Source organism: Acanthaster planci, linkage group LG07 (genome assembly GCF_054643075.1).
Source record: "Acanthaster planci isolate LZ-2023a linkage group LG07, COTS_SCS, whole genome shotgun sequence".
Taxonomy (NCBI): domain Eukaryota; kingdom Metazoa; phylum Echinodermata; class Asteroidea; order Valvatida; family Acanthasteridae; genus Acanthaster; species Acanthaster planci.
The window spans coordinates 5,394,988-5,420,507 of record NC_141783.1 but is presented as its reverse complement, the minus strand read 5'-3'; the positions used below and the strand labels follow the sequence as shown (position 1 = coordinate 5,420,507).

The window sequence follows — 25,520 nt, the reverse complement described above, 5'->3', positions numbered from 1 at the left end:
AAAGGGTTGGAAAATCGCCAAATTCGGGACAACGACACTAAATACAGTTTTTATCAAAAACAACTCTGGGAAATGTCTTCGACACAGATAAGCGAAAACAACATAACTTCACTGGTTAGTACTGAATTAGCTTAAAACTTATCCCCATTTCCCTGATAAGAAAAATCATCCCAAATTATTCTCAAATACCAACCACTTTATGTCCGAATATGTCCTTCAAATCTACAATTACAAGTTACCTTTGTAAGCAAACCGAAGTTCTTAAAACGAAGCTGATTCCTGTCTAGCTGTAGCGACGATGTTGAACGCGCGATAGCGATCCCGCGCAATGTGTTGTACGAATGTCGGCACCAGAGGGCGCTGTTTATTTCGTCGTCAACGCGCGCTAATTCCGGCCGAGGACTGCTCACAAAATGATTTTTTTCGGCACAACGACGAATTGCGGCAATTTCCCACTTGATTATCTTTGTAGCTAAAACATCAACTTACCAATTTATGAATAAAGTAAACATTTTTGCCCTGGCCGTTAATGGCCGATTTTAAGTATGTATCATCAAGGACATTGGTGAGTATATTAAGCTAATTTGATAACTGCGACATAATTTACCGTTCCAAGTTGCAGCGAATTTTTGCACTTTGAACTATATATTTCACATCAAAGGTCACATCATCTGAAAGAGTGTTAAATAGGCTACAAAATAACGTATAGGTTTATCACCAAATTTTAGATTATCTAATAGAAAACGGGGGGTTTAATGTTGCACGAAAGTTCCCACTGTAAAATGTCCAACCAAAAACCAGAAAATGTATCAATACGAAAAATAGTGAATTATACAAGAAATATCGTGGATGAAAACGTTTCAAGAGTAAAATTAATTGTATTAGATACCACTGAACAGAAAAAAAGCATAAACTCAAGAATTTTTTTTTTACAAATGTCTGCATCTTAAACCACTGTGCTGTGGTTTGCTGTAGCTGCTAAAATTGGCAAAAGCTGTGACTAATCGAAAGTCATCATTCAGCATCTTGACAAGAAAGGAGGGGTTTAGGTACTCAACAGTGACGTCTAAGTCTTCTGGACGAGCAAAGACACCTTGTTTTTCAAGTTTGTCAAACTTCTGTCGTAACTCCTGTAGTTTGTCCTTAGAGTATTGTGGGAGTCAGCCCTTGCATTGAGGGGGCTTAACAGGGCCTATGTTGACAACGGCTTCTAACCGTCCAGCGTAACCGTTGTAGCCACTGAAGTCTGGGTTGAAAACGTCATCAAACTCAAGGTTTAGGGACTGGAAGGCAGCACTAGCTTCTGTAGGTACGGTATTGTCAGGGTTGAGGGAGACTTTGCCTGAGTGTGGGGATGAATGGAGCAGATGCTTTGCTGGACTGTCATGGTAGGAGTCATGCTTGCGTGTTCAAAGTGTTCATGGCGTTTCAGTACTTGTGGCTCAACCGTCAGGTTAGGGATGCAGATTCTGCCAGCCACACTGTCAATTATGTTGGGGGTGGCCAGGTGGGGGCGGGGCCGGTCAGGTTGGTACAACAGCAGCGACCATATCCCATAATATGAAGATTCCACACTTTGCCAGGGACCTTCATGGCCTTGGCATGATCTAGCACAGTTTGTCTTTTTGATTGATATAAGACTTTTACCAAGATGTGCCATTGTTTATCCGATACAGATTTGGGTGGTTTACCAGTTCTGTGGGTGTTCTCAATCTACCATGCTGAATTGCTATTGTAGGTCCTTTATCAGGTTGAATAGATTGATCGAGGTCCATTCTTAATCCTTGTGTGGTCTTACTCCTCTATAGACAAAGCTGATTAGACGCCATTGTAAGAATGTGACTGCCAAAAGGATGAGGCGGAAACTTCTCAGTTTTAAAATGTTCTTCCTTTCTGGTTAACAACTGCTTTATTTACAAAACTGTGTACATAGGCATAAAAAGAACACATTTAAATCCAGGATTTCATCAAGTTGCAGGCAAAAATGAAGTTTTAAATCAATTGTTAAATTGCCTCTTTCTTTTCTGATTCTCATTTATCCAATTTAACGTAATTTATTACTAAAACAAAATTCAAATTCAATCAGTGAAATACAAATTCAATTTGACCCTGTACAAATCATTTCAGGCTCCTTACAAGTACAAAAGATTACAGTTCATTGTCATAAAAATTCACAAAAGGTTTTGTTCTTTCTCATTGAGAAATACGTGTAGTTTTCAGTGTATACATCCAGTTTTCAGTGTATACATCCCTTATACTTAAGTTCCTGCTCCCACGATTTGTCAACTTTGTTCACTCAATTCTCAGCACTGCACTCGGGTATTTGTAGGGTTTCCGTCGTCCAGATCAATTTATGACACCGGGTAGCACTGGTGGTAGGGTAGTTGTGATTAACATCAAAAGTGACCACTGACCATCTAAATTTAAAGAAATGGCCGAACAGTACCAGTACTGCATTTCTAATTTGGAAAGAAAAGGTCAGTTCCCGTCTATAATTCAAACTTCAAAATAACCCTTAATAACTTTTCGATTAAATTACACAGCTGAATCTTTGAAATCAAATCAAATTACATCTACAAATTCCATTGATATTTTCAGTGAAGGAAAGGAACTTCATTTAATCAAAACATCAGTGAACTCTTGAGAATAATCTGCCAAAATAGATAGGGTATTTATACTTACAAGCTTCTTCAGTGGAATGTACATAAGGTGGTTGAGTTCTGCTCCACTGCTGGCCTTTACAACAAAATCTGGGTTTTCCTCGGTTCTGTCCTAACCGTGGCACGTTAGTTGTTGCATGAGGCACCTGAATTTATGCCTACTGGGCAAAAGTGCCTCTAATCGTGTCTTGTGGCCAACAAGAAAATGCTTTTTTTGAGCAACTCAAATGTCATGCTGACATACCGGAATCATCTGGCATTCTGACTCTCAGCCTAGCTATAGACTTTCCACATCACTTCCATTTCACACTTCACTCCAGTAAGCTCAAGCTAATTTTTTAATAATAAAAGAAACAGCTTTCTGCCAGAACCTGGCTAACCTAATTTACTAAGGAAAAAGACACAGACACAGGTTCACCTTCAATACTGGTTTGTTGTTCAACACATCTGGAGTGAACATTTAACCAACTGGTCAGGAGAGGGGAAAAAAATCCTAGTGGACCCCCACCTCTAATTCAGCTCTAAACAATACTTCTCTATCAGTGAAAGAAAACTGGTAACACTACACGAAAGACCTGCATGGAAAGACCCCAACTGGAGGGGTGTATACAATGAGAATGTTCCTGAAGAAAACTCATGGCCTGCTCAACTTATATTGGAGGGGGAGAGAACTTTCCTTTAAAATTTGAGGGGTTAAAACAACTAATCAATACACACACCAAAACCAAAAAAGAAAAACATTAAATTAAAAGAACACCTTACAGCCATTCCGAGGGACCATTGGTCAAAGAGGAATTTCACATGCACGCACCACCTGCATGCAAACAGGATGGCCCCATAGTAATGGCTTCTAATTTTGGTCTTTGAATTTGTCTATACTCTGACCCCTGAAATACCATCAACACGTTTCCAAATGTAACAAAATGGGCTGCAGCTTCATGGATAGAAGTTAAGCTAATTTTGTTTGCTGATGTTTTATGTGTATATGTAGATGGTGAATGCCATAACTGAGCTCTTCCAGCGGCACAGTGAACTGTACGAGAGAGGGATGGTGTGCTCTTTCTTCCCACTGCTCCCCTACAAGGTGCTAGTTTTGCTACTTTTCACTAACATGTTATTTATTTGGAGGACCTCAAGTAGGATGTTTATAAGCAGAAATAAAGCGAAAGTCCAATTCCGTGGGTAACTCATTCTCAAGTCTCTTTCACTTTGTAAACAACAAAAAGCAGATAATCTTCAAGTGTTAACTTGAATACATCTGGCAGGTCAGTGGAGTAACATACCTGCCAACTGTTGTTTTAATGCGAATTTGTCCGATTTGCATGGTTTGAAAGGCCTTAAATTTGTAACATTCCAATTCTCTGATTTTTCTCAGAAAAAGATCTGAAAAAGTCTTCCCAATTCCCACACTGTCTAGGATATTTGCTCATCCTCGTTCACACAACATGCATTATGTGTTACAAAGGATTTGTCTTTGCTGGTTGTGCCGAAATCACTTGGCAGCAGCTTCAAATTATGCATAACTGTATGGGATGTGGGTACAGCCACAGCTGTAGGTTTTTGTGTAATTTCAAGCCGCAGCCAAGTAATAAGGATGCGGCCCTTGTGAAGGAAGCACCGGCACCGAACGTATTGTGGGAAGCAGACTGCTCTGCACATGGGTCATTTCACAAGTAGGAAAGCTTGTCGATCCAATAAAGGATCAATGACATTGCATCATGCATGAAAAAAAATAGCCCTTCTCAATGCCCTGTTTGGGTGTTAGCAACCTCTACTCCATGGACAGCATGCACGTTCCCTTGAACCAACATTACACGGCAAGTTGTATATATGGGAACAAGATTTGGGCATCAGGGACAAGAAACTGGAAAGTAAATACAGTGATGGTGCTATGTATATCTGTGTGTCATTTATATTTGAAGGTTATAAAGTTTGTTTCGTCTGTAAAGCATGTTCTTTTATTCATAATTTTGTTGTTTATTATGAATTTGATTTTTTTCATCTGTTTGCATGCATAATTATCGAAAAAGGCACAAAAGATATATTGAAACTTGTGAATGACTCCATGCCCAATTCATCATGATGTTGTATTTGAAAATTTGTTTACGGTGTTTTGCATTGAAACGTGACCACACAGGAATTAATGGACACAATGTGAGCATGAATCATGGAGAAATATGACTGAAATCAGTAAGCAGGTCAAAACATTCAGGAGGAATATAGAGTAATATATCCTTGCCTTTGTGCTTTCCCATAAATTGGGAAGCAATTTGAACATACATGTACATGTACGTGGTTTTTTTTTTTCTGACCATTCCACTTATACACATCTGAGCCCAATTTCACTGTGCTGCTTTCCATTCAGTAATTGTTTGTGCTAACTGTAGCAAAGAAATTTGCTGATGTACATACACATATATCTCGGCAAACATTTCACAGATGCTATGCTAAGCACAAAAATTGCATCCACGCACATGTGTCATCTGCGTTGAAACTGCCATATGTACATGTCTGCAACTTGCAAGCCATGGCGACCAAAAAAATAAAAAAACGACACACAAGTCCTTGCCATTTTCTGTGGCTTTTGACATTGCTTTGGCCACAAAATACATTGAGGAACAAAAAGTTATTGAAGGAGCACTAAGAAGACTAAAAGTGACCAAGAAGCCTAAATTGGTGCCGGGGGAGAGAGATCGCCAATACAAATGAATGTAAATTCAATTGAGCCCCAACGCTATTACAAGAAAGGTCTGGCATAGTTGTAGAAATAGGGCTGTGTGAATTTGGAAGGTCTGACGATAACTTAAAGCTCGGCGGTCATAACTTAAATCAGTGTAAGGAACTGTGATATTACTTTCTCAATTTTTCTCCCAGTAGTCTGCTCACTGCCATGATAATTATCACAACCACAATATTTTTTTCATACTGAATTGGGCCTTTTTTCTTACATGCATAACAAAATATTGAGAAATGCGATATTCCTAGTAATCTTGCCTTTCTACTCCCACCACTAAGTTCGTGGAGCATTAACTACATTGCTCTCATATTGCGGTTTTCCTCGAGTTTGACAAGAATGTACATGAAAATGCAGTCCAGGCTCCAAGTCACTGATCAGCTCCACAAGTGCACATTACAGGGAACCATCAGCCCAGGATCCAAGCTGTCTCAATAGTACTGCAGATATGCGACTTGGTTTTACATGGAATTAAAGACATCATTTATTTGGACTTTGTGAAAGCATGGCGCTATTAAACACAAGAAGTCAGCACATACAGAGATCAAAAGGGTCAATGATGACCACCAGCACTGCACTTGCTACAAGGACAAAACAAATTATGTATTTGCAAAGGATTGTGGGTACTGCTCATTCATGTCCGTTTACTTCCACATGTTCATGATGGTCGCCTTGAAACAAAAAACACTCAAAAATATGGGAAGATTCGTTGTCCTTTCTATCATTGTCCACAACTGTGTCGGCATGAAACCTCACCAAGTTGTCAAATGCATTTCTGCAGCATGTTTCCACCTTTTTTTAACCATAGGAACCACTGGGATTGTGACTTGTGATATAAATATCGCAGTTCATATTTTGGGTATTTGTTTTCTACCTCCAGAAACGCAAAATGTCATAACTGACTTTAAAAATGTCCGACTTTTGCCAAATTACTACCGCTGATTTGGAAGCTTCGAGCACATCGGCGGAGATCACTAGCTGACTCCTGAGGACTACTGAATCTTCTTTGTGCATCTTTTCCACCATTTATTTTCTCCAGTATGCATATACTGTACAAAAGAAAACCACTCAGCCCGTAAAAGCAATTTAAGCAACAGTGGCCTGCATATTTTTAATGATACAAATTTCCAAAGATCTACAGAAAGTAACTTCCTTTCCGTAAGTCCACTGAAATAAGGCAATTCTGGGCTTATTTTAAGTCTCTTGGATTGTCCAGTAGATGGCTCCTTTTAATGCACCATGTGACAGTTGTCTGTTATCTTACCAGTACTCAAGTTGTGCACAAGTATGAATACTCCAACACTGGACTTGAGTTGTGTGCGACTACAAGTACTCCAACACAGGATCTTTGTTGCATGAGTATTCCCCAGCCTAGGGGTCTATGTTTCTGTACTCTGTTCCTTGGGAAATTCCTCCATGAAGTACCAGCAACATCTGCCCAACACCAGAACTCCAGTCAGAGGCCATTTTTCTTTACGCTAGGTAGAGCATTTTTTATCCCATTTGATCACCCTGACATGCCCACCTATCACACCTAGGTGTGACAATGCCATAAAGACCTCCCTTCAGCTGTGAATTTCCGCAGCTTTTTGGAGGTTTTGTCAAACTGGTTTAACTCCACATGCAGCTTCTTCGGGTCACTCCGAGATCAATACACCCAGGGAATTTCACTTTGATTTCCGTGAAATCAAAACAAGTTTCCTCAAGTAAAGCTTCCCTGTGACACCAAAGTAGCCTGATAACAAAATGAACTGATTTTTATACCTGTAGGTTTTCCTACATTCCCCTTCCTTTCACCAGGGTAAATGCACATGTATATAGTATTATGAGGATTGGGCCAGACCTCCACAAAATTGTGTTGTCTTGTTGGATGGGTCCTGTTTTGAAAGTTTGAAGTTGTTTTTACCGAAGTATCAAAGAAAATTTCATCGGGATTCTTTCCTCTGGAAGTATCACTCTTCAAGACTAATACTGAAAAGCTACGTATTTAAAAAAAAAACATTTTTAGAAAATGTTTCCCAGAGTCAGTTTTCCATAAAATTCACATGAAATGGCAATCTGAACAAAAATAAATAAATAAAAAATTGAAAAACAAAGGGGGTATCCATGTACACTTGCACCCCGGTGCCAGTGTACCAATTGTTGTCATCTTGCCTTCTGATGTTCTGGCTCATGCCTTTGTCATGATTCCCAACCCAAAGTGTAAACCCAATCCCTTATAAGTCATGAAGTTTGCTCCTTAAAAATAAATCCAGTTTTCACAATGCAGATGGAAAGTTTTAATTCCCTATAAAATAAACTAAACTAATCCAGTCAAGACTGGAAAAAATCAAAGAAAATGCATTGAAAATGTAACAAGGAACAAGGAAGTCAAAATTTGTAACAACCCATTTCAATTCATAAGTACACTAATTTATATATGTTTTGTATGAAATAAAGGCAGAAATGATTCACACAAAGTATATGTTTATTCGCCACCTGTAAAGTGACCCCCCTCTTTGGGGTTTCAAAATGGGGCACAGCCTGTGACGTAGACTGGGGCACCAAAATTCACCGAAAGACTCGACTGTCTGAACAGACAACCACGTGAGGGCACGAGACTAGCCGCCAAGCCTTAAGACCACGCTGCATCGCATCGCATGTGTACATGTACACGATAACACAACATTGTGCTCACACACACATTGAATCTGCTCTGACAGAAACATGGCCGAACATGAGAATTTGGATGCAGCTTCCTATTCTTCGTCCGATTTTGACGGTAATAGTTCAGATCCATCCACCTCTGATCAGGCCAGTTACAGTTTGGAAGTCACCTCAAGTGAGAATGAAAAAGAGGTCTCGCTTGGGGCTCAGCCGTATATGTTTGAGCCTGAAGTTTCAGACCATTCCAACAGTGATTCCGCGTCCGACATGTTGGATGAAGTTTCGGAGGGACGCCTCGGTAACATCAATTGGTGAGAATTTTTTTAATGATTGTTATTTGAAAAGGGGCTTCTTTTTGGTCGATGATAAAACTGTGAAGAATTTAATGTTTCGTACTGTGTGTATATTCTAACGCTTCGTTGATAGTCTCGTGTGCATGGACCATGATGTGGGTGCACACCATGTTTCCCAGATTTCCTTCAACTGTTTTCAATGTCTTTCAACTTAGTGCAGTTCAAGGTGTGGTCTAGGCTTTGCAGCCAGTCCAGCGTTGCCGTTGCTTTTTGGTCCAAAATCTTCATTGTGCTTCAGGATTATTCAGACATGCTTTTGCACATCATGAAAAATTTCATGTCTTAAAAACTAAATGCAAGCGGCAAGTGTAGATTACAACACATGTAGGCCCAATTTGACATGTACCTGTACACAGATGTACACGTATGGCTCCAAGTATGGAGCTATTTGTAGCTCCATGCTCCTAGTACGTGTACTAGGCTACTTGTGTTTCACAATTTCTGGGGGCTCTGGCTTATTTTTTTAGGGAATGATAATTATTGGTAATTTATTACGTCTCACTGCTAACTTGAAAAGAGTTTCATATATGGACATCGCTTGACACAAACACTGAACGTGAAATTGATCTGAAAATGTCTAAGTATTTTTTAAGTAAATAGTTACATTTTTTCGCTGCTTAGATTTACTAAGATTCAGGACGTTATCACTTTCTGATGGCTAGCATACCACTGTAGAGAGAAATTTGTGATGTCTGTATATGGAGCTTTTTCCCTGAAATTCATTAAGCCTAAAAGTATTTTTTCACTGCTAGTATTCATAATTGATTTCCTGTAGGTGTGTTTGTGGTGGGTGCCAAGCAATGGCAACTGTTCCTGATTGTGTGTGCTGCGAAGAAATAGGTCAAGTTTCTCGCATGGCAGATTCATACGATGGAGCAGCACTGAACTGCATCACGCACCATCCAGGATTTGAGCCAGTCTGCCTTAACAGATGGTTCCTTGACACTGCATATTTGTGGTATAGGCAACAGTGTGGAGGTCGAGGGCAGAATGCACCCCCTAACAAGTGAGTGAAGAAATGTTTTCTTCTGGAGAAATTCATATCATGTATCTTAGGAAGAGGCATTTCCTGTTATTTTTTTGCATTTACATGTTACTATATAAGTGTTTAAAAGGGGAACAAAAGAAGACAGCATTACTAAAGGTACCTGGTGGGGACTTTATACAATTTTTTTAATTCGGACACGCGGACATGTATACCAAAATTTAGAGAAACATGGAGGATTTTTTTCAGGTGATGAGAAGCCCTGTCAAGCTTTATTGCTGGCCATGTGATTATGATATTTTCACTGGTAGAATTTTTGTTAATCATGTGGTTATGACACTTTCACAAGTAGAATATTGGGATTCCCTTGGTACTGAGTTTTAAAATATTGCCATATTCAAACATTACTCTAATCCAGCTGTTGGAGGTACATGCCTATGTATTTTTTAAAACGACTTTCTTGTTTATTCTGTACAGGAAGTACCGCCATACTGCATATAGGCAGCTGACACAGTGGTTTTGGGGACACCTTAGACGCATGGTACATGTTCCACTTCTAGCGTGTGCTGTTCGTCTCATCAGGGAGGCCTTTCCATCTGAGGACGGCGTTTATATAGGATTAATGAAGTTGAGTTGGACTTATGTAAACCAAAATTTTAAATGGGGATGTAAAGTTAGGTTTTTGACATGGTGAAAACTTCGGAAACTGCACGAGTGTATGTGCACATACACAAGATACATTTAGTAAATGCATATGCGACACAAAAATGAAAAAATCGCGTTACTTGAAATATTGTCAGAAATAGCACTAAATTAATCTAAATAAAACAAAATACACGCCTGTTAATATGTAGGACAGACTTTACTTACTGCCACACATTTTGCTGTTAAACTTCTGAGGTCGTCACATTTGTCAAATCTATACTTTCATATTACATGTACTTGTATTCTCACTTTGATTCTGTGACTTGGATTTAATATGCTCTGTGCACTGTAAAAACTATATGTATTCACTGATCACCTTCCCAGTTTTTAGAAATTCTATGCAAATTCCTTTCAACAGTTTCAGGTTTCAACAGTGCTTAAGTAAAAATACAGCAACCTGTCCAAAAAGTTCCCAGTGGGAAAAGTATTATATAGCAGTTAATGGCAATTGTTACCTCTGCCAAAAAACCAGTTTGAACATGACAGGCTAGTAATCAGTATCACACATGATATTGGGTGTTTTTCGATACAAATAAAAGCATACAGAAAATTTGAGTGTCAATGTTGACTTGTGTAAACTGCTTTGCATACTTTGTATCATATGACTGTATATGTATACAGTCAAACCTCAATAAGAGCACTGCTTTCCGTTATGAAAAGGGAAAGTTTAGGTTCTAAGTCTTTGCTAGAGTTTTCCACTCCTGTTAATACATGTACAGTGTACAGGGTTCCTGTTAACAACAATTTTAACAACAATGTTATTTTTGAATTTTCAAGGACGTCTTTGTTAAGAGGTTTGGCTACTTTTCAAGAATATTAAATCTTGATAAGTACATGTATAAACCAAACAGCAAGGACTCCACTAATTTAAAAGTAATAAAATCTGTTATGGTTGCCATAATTTAGTTTTCAGTTTCTCGATTGGAGTTCTTCTCAACAAAATCAAGTTTAATGTATTAGATATTATATTCAGCACAATGTAGGGTGCCCAATCCAACTTGATTACAATTATCAAACTGAGCAGGTTCCTTCATCACTTTTACCATGTTTACAATGCTGCTCGTACTTCAGCCTCGCAAGTGAAACATCAGGGTCCCATCCAACTTGGTGCCTTGAGACCGTTCGCTATTCTCATTGTAATGGAGAGCAGCTAAGGGCAACCTGTTGAACCAAACATTTAGGATCAAATAACTGTACGAGACTAAACACTTTGCATATACATTGTAGTATTTTGAAAGAAGTTTCAGAACATTGCCAACATAGAACCCATCAATTCAACTTTCCATTTATGCAAAGACATATATACATGTAGTCTTCGAAAATGTTTGGAACAGTTTTTTGATGACTATAATATTAGACATTCCGGCCTGTGATGCCTTCATTTGAGAATGCCTTCGACTTTGGAGCAAACTGATTCAGCAGGCTTTGAAATGCCTCTAGTGAGGATGTCCGGGATGTTGTTGACATCTTGCAGAGATCCTTGAGAAGAAGCTTCTTTTCCAGCAGCTCGTAGAATTTCTCACAAGCTTCTGAGTCAAATAGCAATGAAGATCAAGATACACTGGATGAGAATTGCAAGAGAATGTCACGTTTAAAACATCCCATGGCGATGATACTCTTTCTTTTTGAGAACAAATAAAACAGGATAATAAAATTATATGCCTTCACAAAACTGGAAAACTACATTTTTTATAATACATTTGGGATTCTTTTTTCTGATACTTCCCAAAATGACAACCAGGTTGCCAGAATACATTGGATTTCAAATTATAATAGGAAGTCCTCTCTTCTATTAGCTCTATCATAGATTTATGAATATAAGGGGAGAAAAGAGGAGACTCAAGCAAAGAAAAGGGTGGAGTGGGGAAACTACAGATAGCAGTTCAATACTGTTTCGCTGCAGTGTGATTTAATATTTTATCAGCAAAATGCCCACTACATCATGCTAACAGTAGGTTTTGTAAGATAGTACTGGCCAACATCTGCATAACAGTCAAAATGCTGAAGTAATGTGGAATATGTATTATGAAGTTAAAACCAACCTGGCTTCAACCATTTCTTTGACCATTTTCTTATTCACCCATGCTGACATTGGGGGAAGATAGGCTGAGTGGCCGGAGTGTTTGTTCAAATTGCTCATATTCCTTTTTCTTAGCGAGCCTGTCAGCATTCTTTTTAAGTCCTACAAATGAAGCCCATTATAAAAGTGCATAAACTTTCCTTGTAGAGAGGAAGAAATTGTTTTATTTGTGGATCATGTTCCAAAGTACTGGCCATATAAAAGTACTGGTTTGACAACAGTTTAATGTGATTGTCGGATATTTTTATGAAACAGTTTTCTGAACTTACTTTTATGAAGAAATACTTTAAAAAAAATTGTCCCGGCATTGTATTACCGAGGGTGTAAAATACCAAGACTCTCAATGTTGGTCAGGCAGTGGAGCAAAAGAAAAAGAAGACTTTTTTCAATGGATATTGCCATATACAGTACATGTACATGGTCGGCTTAGCCAAGAACTGTCAAAAGTGGGTTTTTTTGGGGGGGGGTTTCTCCATTCAGATCCTCGGTGAATCGGAGCCATGACTTCTATCTTTCAATGCACATTCCATTCACATCCATGGTTATTAAGCCATCTGTGCAATATACAGTTATAACCACTTATATAACATCCAACTTAACCCAATGCTAGAATATGCAGAGCCAGAAAATTTGGTGGTTCTGTTTCACAGGGCAGTGCAAAGGTTATAATTATGTGAGTTGAATGATGCACATGTAGCTCTAGGCATGTGTCAAGCGTGTGTTACAGTTAGATGCCAATATAGTGAGCTGTTTCTGGCAAAATTACACAAAGCTTAATATCAGTACCTTTTGCAACATGCCAGACATCAAATATATGAATTAAATCTGGCTCCTTCTCTCTGATGTATTTGCTTAGTTGACGATGACGGTCAGGCACGAGCTTCTCAACCATCAGGTTGGCTGCTCGCACACATACCAACATATGCTTGAGGCTCCATTTGTCCAGCATTTTTGACTTCATTGCTCTGTTTCAAAGAAAAAGCTCAATAACTCAAATATACATGGTAAAGCCATGAGGAATGTTACAAGAATGTGGTACAAATATCAACTTTTATAGGAGACCATAACACAAGCAACCTGGTAATAAATTACCCAAAAGAGCTGTGTATTCGAGTGCCCAAGTAACTTCCAATCAGAAGGAGACACAAGTTTGACTAGGGAAGGATGAAGGAACCGAGGGGAGCAAACTGATGACGTGTCAACTCATGTACCCGAACAAGTTGCAGATAGATGATGTTCTTGTGATTGAGCGCCAAAGCAGTGTAACAGCCATATTTGGCCGAATGCCCTGGGCTGTCTGCCCACCCATCTCCTCAATTGTCAGTGGTTTCCCAGATTCCTTTGGCCTGCTCAGGAGTAGCTGAACGTGGTTGGACCAGGTCTTTTTAATTGCAGGCAGAAGAAACCTGTGCTGGTGGGTGCTGTATGTCTTGATGGTGTGTGTAACTATGCCAATGCTGTTGAGCAGGCGCAGCTCTTCAGTAGGCCTCTGCCCACTAAAGAGGATGGCAGCTGACACGAGCAGATTTCCTGCTGGAGTGGCAGAGTAAAATAGTTGTGACTCCCACCGGCTCTCTGTCTCTTGCAACTGATGCAGTCTTGGGTGACTGTCAGATAAGAGCCAATGATCCACTTGTCGATCTCCACCCTGGAGGAACTGCACTTATGACAGCGTTTGAAAAGTGCCATGAGTGAGCCCTCAAACACAATGTACTTTGGTTGGAGGTGAGGGCTCACATTAGCTTGTTTTCCAAATGCTGTCCTCGGGCTTCGTCCTCTCCTAATAAAGACACAAATCAGAGATGGATCGTTATAAAAACTTTTAATCCAATAAAAAAGTCTATGACATTTATACATGGTGTCGCAAGTTTTTTATATACATGTACAATGCCACTACTGCCTTCTTCAGCCCACAAAAAAGGCTTCCCTTTCGGAAGTCAAACAGTATTTCCAATCTCACATTTAACTCTCTAGCAGCTAATTAGCCATACAATTCCAACGGCACATCTGTATACTGACTGAAAGAAAATTATTCTTGAGTAGCTGTTCCATCAGTATCCTTCAATTGCACTAGCAAACCCTTTCATTTATTACCTTCTTCTCGTTTGGCTCATGTGTTTTCCCAAAGAGTCAGCCTCTGGCAACTCACACTCCTCTGGTTCATCTTCAGGTTTGCTGGCTTCTTCTCCCAGTTGCTCAACTGGGCCCTCACAAACCTCCTCTTGTCCCGCATCATCTAAGATTTTACAAAGACATCCGACAGAAGTCGTCTTGACTGGTGACTTCCCTGAGTCTGAGTCTGTAATAATGGTCAAAGGGAGACAAGGCAAATTTCGTTAGGAACAACTGATAACACAAATTGCTTTACAGCAAAATTTTTTTAATGACAGGCTAAATAAGTAGTCTCACCAAAGGATTACAAAATATTATTCGCTATGCTTGACAGTAGAACAACAATGCATGTAAAGCACATTGGAACAGCCCAAAAATCTGGATTTTATTGATGCTGTCATACCTGGATGGGTTAGAGGATCAACCAAAGTCTCTATACACGATGACAAATAAATAAGTTGTTTTCTTTCAGTTGACACTTCCCTTACCATTGTGCAATATATTTTTTCCTTGTAAAAACCCAGTGAAAAATAAGTACATCACATTTTTGGCTGTGACTGAGAAACCATCTGCTATTTCTTACAACGGAAACAAGAAATAATTTACAGCTGCTCCACACATCCCTCATACCTGCAGTCTTTGCATTTGTTTGCTAATCTAGTTTGAAAAGGATTAAGGGATTTACTTTCTCAATCCTCACTCCCACCAAGCTTCAACCATGGAGCTATAAAAAACTATTGTACCCACTCATCATTCTTGTGTAAAGGTGACCTGTGAAACCACTTACACACTGGACATTACAGATTGTAATAAAACTTGAACGACAAAGAAAATGCACCGCTATCCAAAAGAGTGAGGTTTACTTGTGCAATGCGTGTTGTTGCAAAACTTTCACTTGACCAAGAATGTACATGTACCAGTAGATTTCTTCCAAATCACGAAGAGGACAGTTTTGATTTTCCAGAAAATAATCCCAATGGTGACAAGAAAAAAATCATCTCAAACTACAAACACCTGAACACCGAAACTGCAGAAATGTCTAACCCACCCTCAATGATTGGGTTGTTTCTCATCCCCAAATGAAGATTAGCTGACAAAGAATTAGCAAATTGATCTGCGGTGCGATCACTCGTAGAAACTGGGGATCATACGCCGTGCTTCCATGAACCACAAACACGCACAAGTAGGCCTACAGTACGGGGAAAGAGTGTACGGTGTATACAAATTATGCTTGGACTGCATTTTTTTTGCAAGCCACAGCGATTTGATTACTGCCAGGACTGTTGTTGAATTTTGTGAAATGAATGGAAGAGCAAGATAATGGTATGAAAGTCTTCCAAGTGGGGATCGGCATGGCCATGCCAAGGCAAGCTGCATGCGACATGTACGTGTATGTACAATGTACACGTATTATACTGCACATATTGCACACGTATAACACACGTAGCAGGCCCTAATACAGTTCATTGTCCAGTTTTGCAATTTAGCCAGTTCCACAATTCAGGAAAAAATTGGCTTTATTTATCGCCAGAGGATATTTAACCATCGCCGGCAACATTCAGGAAAGGCTATCCTCCCGGCAAAAACAGCGCCCTCCTGCACAAGAAGCCTCATGTGCAAGAAGCCTATATTATAAGCTTACTAACTTCATGCAGTTGGTGAAACTGTGACGTGGCCTTGGCCTAATGGACTAGCAAATATTAAAAACAGGCATTGGGTAAATGGAGATTGCAAGGTTTTTTCTGGGCAAGAGTTCAAATCCTCCTATTCACCATTTTTTAAAACAATTTTTTTTTCTTTTTAAATACTCTCCCAAACTCTTTTTCTGATTTGTGGCTGCGAAGGATTTTTAATAATAAAAAAGTCTGAAATTGTATATGTCTGCAGAATAATATTTGGTGGATGTTGCCGGCAACGGCTGAATATCCACTGCCTTGTTAGGCCTACTGCGAATATTACTCGGTAGAATTTGATTTTCAAGTGAATGGTCAGAAAATCTGAATGGCTTAGAGAAATTTTAGTTATATCTGGATGGATATCTTTCCTTTAAAGCACTATTATGCCTTTACTACATGAGTTAGGCCTACAGCATGTGCATGTGCTAGGCATGTATGCCTTAACATCTGACATTAGCATGGTCAGGGTGATGGTACATGTTGGTTAGTTTAGTGTTACAAATCCACCTCCATTCTTTCATTTTTTCCCCACAAAAATCATTCACAGAAATCTTCTCATCCTCACAACAGTTTGATTGGATATGCATTTTTTACATTAAATTTTTAATGACGATGGTACTGTCACGGGTCAGGACAGGGTAGTGCAGTTTTGCACTTCGTTGTGGTGAGTCCGCCAGTGTTTTATGACCGGATGCTCCAAGGGAAACAGACAACAGACCAGAAATAATCAATCGTCAATCACACTAGTATTCAGTTTTAACTTCACTGTAATATTTGTTAACTTATCTCCAGATCACAAAAAAAAGATGACAAGGTTACCCCAATAAGGTTCCAATACAAAAGACAATTCCCCAAAGATAGGTTTCTCTAATAAATTCCCCGGACTTAGTAAATTCCTAATCTAAATTCCCCGGACGCCGGTCGGGACCGCCCTCGCTTTACGCAGTGGCTGCGTACACAAGAAAAAGCACAACATGACATGAGCATGCAGTACGGTACACATATGGTCGCACATGTAACGTACGGTCGATCACATGTGATGAACACACATGTCATCGCTAGAATTGTTGACAGGATTTTTGGGTACAAAATATCTCATTTAGGAGACGTCCAATTGGCTGGACAGTCAACCAGCAATCGTAGGGAGGGTGAATGCACTCTCCCAACCTCAAGATTACAACAACAATGGCATATGTGAGAAACAAAAAGCAGAAAAATAGGCCCATTAAAAATGCTTGTCTCACCATTCGGTGTCAGCCAGAAAAGGAGTGAGCGTTCGTCCGGCGTACGTGGAAAACACATTTCCCTATAATATTCATACGCTAGAACAATACCAAAAATGTTGCAAAATGAAGACGCGCAAGTTTAGACCCAATATTAATTATTGAAAATTTTTGTAGGTTAATTACCTTTACATTGGCATGTAAATGATAGATTCCAACGAGACTTTATTACAATATAATTGGACTAAATTGCGTAAGGGCGACAGGCCCTTGGGCAGTAATTCGCCTTCCAGAAGTTTCCAGAAGACAACACTACGGTGTCCCTGAAAAGGCTACCGACCCTCACAGTACTAAACACAGTCACAGCTAAACTTGCCTGCTTAGCATGCAGTGACAGTGTCAGTACAGACTACAGTAGAACTTTATTTGCAAAAAGCATATGGCCATCTGCCAAGTCAAGCTGCGCGCATTGACCTAAACTTCAAGGGTCACGGATCATCCTCTTTCACAAGTGTTAAATTTTGTAAAATGCAATTAAATCAATCTTATGTTAAGATTAATTTTGTGAAAAAAATTTCAAGATTAATAGTTACATAAGATTGATTTAAAAAAATCAGACTTAAACCAAAGATGATATCAATAATATCAATTTTTTATGAAACACCCCCGTTTGTTTCCTGAGCCTTTCACAAGCACAGAATCTCAAAACTTCCAAGAACAAAATTCAAAATCGGGAGGGTAGGGATATATTTCAACACCCTCAGCAAATCAGACTCAAGACTCTGCTTGCTAGCATGCCATTTATCACTCTTGCTTTTTTGGCTCTCTACTGCATCATATGGAAAAATCAATAACCCGGTGATGTCACACGGCCCCAGAAGTCCCAAGGACCCCAAAATCTATTCAGAATTTTCCCATTACAAGAGTACATGTATCTTTAATCAATGACACTGTCAAGCATAGACATGTACAAGCCATCTAGAGGTAAAATACACAGTTTTATTGACTAAAAGGAGCTTTGTGATACTTCCAAGTTGTGGCTATTTTGAATATTATGAAGGAAACAGTTTGAAAGAACCTGTCAACCTTCGCATTTTATTTGCAGGAAGTCCTCCAAGCCGAAGACTACATAGGCAGACAATTTTGTCCAATCAGTTGCAATAAGCTACAGCCAGGAGAGCCCTACAAATACAAGCCACTAAAATGTCCTCTTTTGGAGTTTGATGCTGATGGGTAGTTTTAACTATACAAAGTCCCAGCAAGACCTAGCTAAAACATATTTGCTTGTCTCCACAGTGCACATTCCTTCCCCTTTGTCTTTGGCCACTCTGATGCTACGTTGCATTTGTAGTTATCAGAGGTGAGGTACATTTTGTATTTTTTGCACTAAATAGAATCTCTCCAAATTTGTAAGGATTTTATTTTGTTGTAAGAAGATACCCAGCTCTGATACCATCCCCTAACACATTGTTTAAAGCATGTTATTATTAGAACATGAAAAAAGGGCCAACTGGAAATGCAGTATGTGTAGTAATGGGGCATGCAAGTGTGTGGGGTGATATCAAGGTCTTCTGTTCTTTTCAGCAGACGAGCTTGCGTACATATTAAGAATGGTATTAAGAAATTAAGAGTGGTATGTTGAGCACTGTGCAAGGATTGCCTACATGTACATTTAACATTAAAGGGGCCTTCTTGTGGCACATCAAGTACAGTTAACTCTCATTAATACTAGAGTCTTTGGAACTACTTCATTATCTCTTATTATCTAGAACCCCGGTTTATTAAAAGCAAGAACTATTTTCCATTTGTGTGCGTCATTGATCGATGGAACTATTAATGTAGCTAATTCATTCATTTATGCAAGTGTTCTTATTGAAAAAGTAATGAATTTACATTTAAAACAATTAAAACATAATCTTTGTAAAAGCAAAATGTACATGTGTGATGAACGAAAAATTTTATTAAAAAGTCTTTCTTTTGTTCTGATTTGTTTGTTTGTTTTTTTTTTCCAAATGCCATTGACGTTGCACACATTTTTTCTGGGTTTTTTTTGGGGGGGGGTTGCACATCACTCAAATTCAGCATAGGCATATAGTCCTAATTGCATAGATGTATGCTGAAGAGTGAGGCAGTGATGATACCATTATATGTCACGTGACATCATCGCTAAGTTGCACATTTCAAAGCCCTATATCCAGAGAGTGGTAAGTCTGATTTGGTTGAAACTTGGTATGTGGTTATACTGGAATGTATTACAGATAATAATTGAGGTGATGTCATAATGACATCATCATACCATTTTATACATAAATTTGAATTTGTTAAGGGTTTTGCCATATCTCTCTAATGCGATATGATAAATTCAACATTTTTTGTATTAGGTTTGTCAAGCAATAGGTATATGCACAAAACATGGGAAAATCATTATGACATTATCAAAAATGTGATTTTCAAAACACACATGGGGAAGGTCCAATCATCATAAAACTTAAGATTGGTTGATTTTTTTTATGATTTTTTTTTATTAAATGTTTTTCTGCTTATCAAATTTTAATCTTCTATTTGATCGATTGGTTTCATACCTGGTGGTGACCGAAACTGCAACAAAAATAAGGTGCTCTGGCTACTATTGATGAAGTTATCATGGGGCATGTGATGTCATCAGAAATGCAATTTGTTTAAACACACATGAAGGAGGGTCCAATTGTTATGCTATAGTTCTTAAACATTTTAGAAGCAATTTAATGCCTTTGCAAACGTCTGTAAACAAAAAGAATTCACTAGACTTTGTTAGATTTGTCCAGTGTTCCATTTTCAGGTGGGCGATACGTGCAAAGTAGAAAGCGGGCATTACCTCTTTTGTGAGGTTATTTTTAATCCGTTTACCATTGAAGTAAAACAGTGCCCTCTTCTGGGTATTATGCCCAGGCACCTTTGCCCTCAGCTCACCATGCCAGCTGCTGGCTTTTTCCCAAACAACTTTGTAAAATATCAAAAGAGGGTGCTGTCGTCTCTGCGTAATGCATTTCATTTTCATGAGTTCAGGGATAAGCTTTTAAAATAATTGGCAGAAAGCCGCTTGCATTGTCCATGGACAATTAGCATATTTAGTTTCTTTTTATTTATTTTTTCCCCTTTTTTCACTTTTCCCCATAGTCATAACACAGGGTCATTCTACACATGACTATTACCCCTTCCTTGTGGCCTATCCTCTTCAAACCTGGCACCTAGTTAGAATATTATCTGTATGCCAAATCATGACATCATCGTTACGTCATCACCTGGTTTATTATATAAATTTGTAATATTTAATTTTCCCCCATATGTTTTGTACAAGTTTTAAAAATCCCTTTTGAGCCACTTGGCAGCCTTGCAACTTTATTAAAGTTACACAAAGCACACCCTTAGACATAAAAATGTACTGAAAAACTCAAAAATGCGATCATTGGGTATCAAATTACAAATGCTTAAATTTGTATGCATGTTAAATCTTTAAAAATCCACGTAAAATCCAACTTGACTTCCTGCAGCTTGCTTTTATTACCAAATAATTGAGTAATCTCCAGTCTTCATTTCTTCTTGTGTATGTAAAATTGGTTCACATCCGGCCCCATCAGTCGGTCTAAATACACAACGGCGCCCATTCGTTTTACACATGTATTTTTTAATATTTAATTTGTGCTTACTAAATTCATTCAATGATAATACCGTTAATGGGTCATTAGGGAGACATTCCCATAAGAACGTGCACAAAATTTTTCAAACATTACCGTCCCATAATTCAATATTCCCTAATCTGATCTGAACCAAACTTTGTATGTTTTCATTTTAGGCCCTAAACTATCATCTCTCAAAATATGGACAGTAAAATTCGGCCTCCTTCTGGTAGTTTGAAAATAGGAAGACACTGAAATGTCTCCCTAAAAGCCAATGTCTCCCTAATGCTGAACAATGTATCACAAAATGTCTCCCAAATGATCTATTTGTAAATATAATATTAATGATAATAAACGTAATTCTTATCCGGGTTCTACTTACGACTCACATCTAGTTCCACCCCTACGCCTCTGCCTTGATCTGTCCAGTTTTGGGGGCATCCAGGTGTGTAGGAACTACATGTACACTCTACCAGGCCGCCTTACGTCATTTGCTCATGCAGCCCCTGGTGATTTTGAGTCTGGGTCACGCATACTAAACCTTAACCTGCGGCTTGAACATTTGCTCATGGGCCTATTGCTACAATGCGCATCAAACTGCCGGGTAGCACCTGAGACTCCTGTGCTGGGAGCCAGCTAGCTAGGTGGGAAACAGAGAAATCTGCTCTCCGAGCTTCGCTTCGCCTTTTTATGGAGCTGTCCCAGTGAATAAAGCGCAATATGATCAGCGTACCATGTATATTTTATTCTTACCATAGGTCTTCTGTTCATTAATACCTGCTGTAGATGTCATCGCCCTACCTGCAGACCCATCAAGCCCTCCAATATCTGAAACTTCATCATCAGAGGTACTCAGTCGTACGTGTAACAATCAACCGCGATCTCCAATCAGGCCCCCCTTATCTCTGACCGGTGATCATGCCATTCAATTTAGTATCCATGCGTCCTAATTCACCGAACTTCACATTGTTGTAAATTCTACATGATCCTTTCATCTAATAATTCTCGACTCTCCATACATTCTTCTGCTCGGCTTGGCTATGCCCCACATTGCTTTTCAGACGCAACTTCTTCTGTGGGCGTGTCCAAAGTATACATACTGTGACTGTTACAAGGTCTGACCATGGACCTATTAAACACATGGAGTTAGAACTAAAGATCGTATAGCGGAAGGCGTAAGATAAATAACTCTGCCCAAAAGGTGTAATTACCATGGGTGCCATTTGAGCAAGCGATACGCCTGTGCAGTTTATGGTAATGCTTAATGGCGCAGGCTCACCAGGTGCACGTGCCTGCCGTGGCGCCTGTGCATTAATGTGCATTGCACAGGAGTAACAAATGGCACCCGTGCGATTACAGCGTTTCATGTGTATTCACATATTTACGTGAAGTTCTCCATCTTGCTCCGATACACAATGCTATACGATCTTTGATTAGAACAAAGTCCCTACAGACCGTAATCCAGTTAACTGCTCCAGTTGGCTCCATAGGCAAAGTGCGGTTAATGGCCCCAGTGTTGAAGGACCCTAGACATTCTTTGAACTCTGTGAATGCCACCACCGGGTAGCTGGTCACCCACAGACTCGTCATGTTTCGCTGCAGCATACTGGAGTAAATAAACGGTGGAAAAGATGCCTGAAGAAGATGCATAGTTCTTATCTGTGGTCCTCAGGAGTCAGCAAGTGATCCCTTCAGATGTGCTAGAAAATTCTGAATCGGCGGTGGTTATTTGGCAAAAAGTCAGACTTTTTAAAGTCACTGATGACATTTTGCGGTTCTAGCAGCAGAGAACATACCCAAAGTATGAACTGCAATATTTACATCACAAGTCACAATCCTAGTGGTTCCTACAGTTAAAAGAAGGTGGAAACATGCCACAGGGATGCATTTGACAACGTGGTAAGATTTCATGCTGAGACAATGCTGGACAGTGACAGAAAGGACAACAAATCTTTCCATGTTTTTGTCTGTTTTTTTAATTTTCTTCTGGACCAGCTACATTTTTTTCACTTTTCCTGTGCGTATTTTTGGAGAATTTGTATTAGTGAGTAGTTCTGCTTGCTGTTAAGAAAGACGTTTTGGGGATGTAAAGACGTAGCCAGACTTTCATTGTCATTGGAATGTCAGAACAATCACTAAAATTATCAAACTTGAACTCTCCAGTGGTTTCTGTCTCAAGGCTGCTATGTTGAACATGCGGTAGTGTTATGGACACACATGCGTGGTACCCACGCTCCTTTGCAAATGCAACTCCTAGCATTCCTTATAGCCCGCAAGTCGCGCGTAATTTGTTTTGTCCTTGCAGCATGTGCAGTGCTTGCGGTGGCCATCATTGACCCTTTTGATGTCTGTACGTGCTTACTCCTTGTGTATAATAACTCCATGGTCTTACAAAAGTGTGGCAACTGTCCGCGCTCTTTTTTGTTAATGCTTTGCCATGGTTGCCTTTTCCAACTGAGCCCCATGTAATCGAAGGAAAAGGCAGACTTGGCAAGTATTTGTCAATATTTCACCATTTATCTGCTTGTGCTCTCTGTTCCAAAACGTTTCGATGTAAGATGAAAATATTTGGATACTTAAGTCATGGAGAGGTCTTCCACCTCTAGGTCCGGATGTGACCGTGATGATGGACATGTCACTATTCAGATGGGGGCCTTTCTTCCTCCACTCCATGCCTCCGGGGTCTGGGACACCGCCTCTCGAGACAAACACATCAACAGGTTAGACCTCCAAGCGGTGTTCAACGCTCTTCGCCACTTCCAACAACACCTAGTAGGTTGTTCTGTTCGAGTACTGAGTGATGACTCTATGGTAGTGGTGTACATCAACCGCCGGGGTGGCACTCGCTTTCAACCCTGTGCGCTTGCATAGCAGTTCTTCATGTGGCCATATGATCAAGGAATCACCCTCCAAGCCGTCCACATAGCGGGAACCAGCAGACCCACTGTCCACCAACAGGGTGGATTCTTCACCCGAACGTGGTCAGACAGATTTTGCAGAGATTGAGCATACCCATATCAACCTCTTCTCTTCCGCCGACAAAACCCATCTCCCAAAGTTCTGCTCCAGGTTCCCTCACCCACGGGCAGATCAGATCAACAGAGAGATCAACTGGTCGGACCTTCTGGCGTATGTCTTTCCTCCTGTAAAATGAGGGCCATGTCGGATCCTCCTCATCTCTCTGTTCTGGCCTTGCCAACTGTGGTTTCCAAGACTGACAAGACTCCTGGTATGACGGCTGCTGGTCTTTCCAGTCAGGGACAACATCCTTTGTCAACCCAAGTGAGGGATCCGGCACTGAAGGGTCTTCACTTGACGTGCTGGATGTTGTCCAATGATCCTTCAGGGCATCAGGCCTTTCTGTAGATAATGCATCCATAGCGGCCGGGGTTGACGACTGTCCACTCCCAAAATTTACAACAGCCATCTAACAACATTTTACTAGGTGGTGCAAAAAATCAGACGCCTACCTTCCAACCTCCCAACATATTAATTGCAGTTTAATATATCTGTTTGGTAGCTGCACAACATAAATGTTTCTTTATTATTATTATTTATTATACCACAATATCATGGGTTGATTTTTGAGTTGCTTCATTTGCTTTGATGAGCTCATTTATTGCTAGAAGATGGTTTCCCTGAGTTTGCAGTGATTTTGCTTTTGGACAAAATATTTCAGACAAACAGATTGACAAGTGAGTTTTGCTTGGGTCATTCATACAAACTTTGTAACACTAGACAGAAGACAAAGTTATGGCCATGCAGCTTGGTGTATTATGTTACATGTGATCTGTTAATCTGCACAAACGCTCAATCTTTGAGTGCTTAATATGCCTCCATTTCTCATCAGCTGATTTCCTTCTCTTTGAAAGTTTTATTTGTGGTTTAATAAAAAAAAGAATACGTTAAGTTGGTGATTTCATATAGCATGAACTAATAACAAAATGCCGATTGCCGGACTATGCCCAATGTGCGTATACATAGTACATTGACCTCATTGTGTATGACTACCTCAGGGTGAAAAAAATTCTTGTACCAACCTTTCCTTTTTGGCGGAGGAACACTGCCAAATTCAACAACATGCACATCAGAGAATTCCATAAAATAAATAACATACTTGTGTCTTTTCATATATGTTCATATTCAAATGCCTACCGTACATGTCGTACAGATTAAAAAAATTCAGACATATTGTGGGTGTCAGTATCATAAAGCTTGCTGGCTCAGCCAGTTACATGATGACCAACATAGAGATACTGAACAGGATTCAGACACAATGACCAGTAGGTCACTGCATGAACATACTTAATCTATACATATTGTGACAAAACAGGGGATAGGCATGGATGCCAGTCTAATTCATAAAGTATTAATGTATGTTTGAACCAATCAGTGGTGTTAAGAGCGCAGGGTCTGGGCGCTTGTGGCTTGTTAGTTAACTGGAAGGTCGTGTTGTGGTAGCATTATATTGTCGTATTTGTCAATTTTACTTTTCATCATGAGTTTCTAACTATTGTATTAATTTATGTTTGCATGGCCCCAATGGAAACCAGTTTTGAAACTGGTAAAGAAATGGAATAAACGTATTTAAAAATATTGATGGACTGTATTTTATTAACCTTTATAAAGACACTTGATATTTAATTTTAATACCTTACAACAATGACTGCCCTAACTACATTTGATACAA

General features: G+C 39.5%; 3 protein-coding genes across 9 annotated transcripts in view; 2 read left to right on the top strand and 1 right to left on the bottom strand.

The window, feature by feature from the left end:
• LOC110990301 (glycerophosphodiester phosphodiesterase 1-like) overlaps window positions 1–25,520 on the top strand; it is a 139,581-nt gene that overhangs the window by 83,786 nt on the left and 30,275 nt on the right. For 6 of the 7 annotated variants that reach the window (XR_002599803.2, XR_015425879.1, XR_015425878.1 and 3 more), the window contains exon 4: window positions 3,652–3,744. The exons of the other annotated variant lie outside the window; for it this stretch is intronic. Coding sequence is in view for 3 of the 6 variants with exons in the window: in XM_022255214.2 (XP_022110906.1) it covers window positions 3,652–3,744 (93 nt within the window). In the remaining 3 variants the exon portion in view is untranslated. The remainder of the gene's footprint in view (window positions 1–3,651; window positions 3,745–25,520) is intronic. 7 annotated transcript variants of the gene reach the window in all.
• LOC110990950 (uncharacterized) lies at window positions 3,751–10,977 on the top strand. The gene is made up of 2 exons (XM_087138953.1): window positions 3,751–9,399; window positions 9,856–10,977. The coding sequence occupies exons 1-2, from the start codon at window positions 9,194–9,196 to the stop codon at window positions 10,070–10,072; spliced, it is 423 nt and encodes a 140-aa protein (XP_086995079.1). The 5' UTR covers window positions 3,751–9,193; the 3' UTR covers window positions 10,073–10,977.
• LOC110987376 (uncharacterized) lies at window positions 13,479–24,209 on the bottom strand. Its single transcript, XM_087139201.1, has 3 exons — window positions 23,843–24,209; window positions 14,258–14,462; window positions 13,479–13,943 (listed from the first exon to the last, which is right to left on the bottom strand). Exons 1-3 carry the CDS (start codon window positions 24,207–24,209, stop codon window positions 13,610–13,612), a joined length of 906 nt encoding a protein of 301 aa, XP_086995327.1. The 3' UTR covers window positions 13,479–13,609.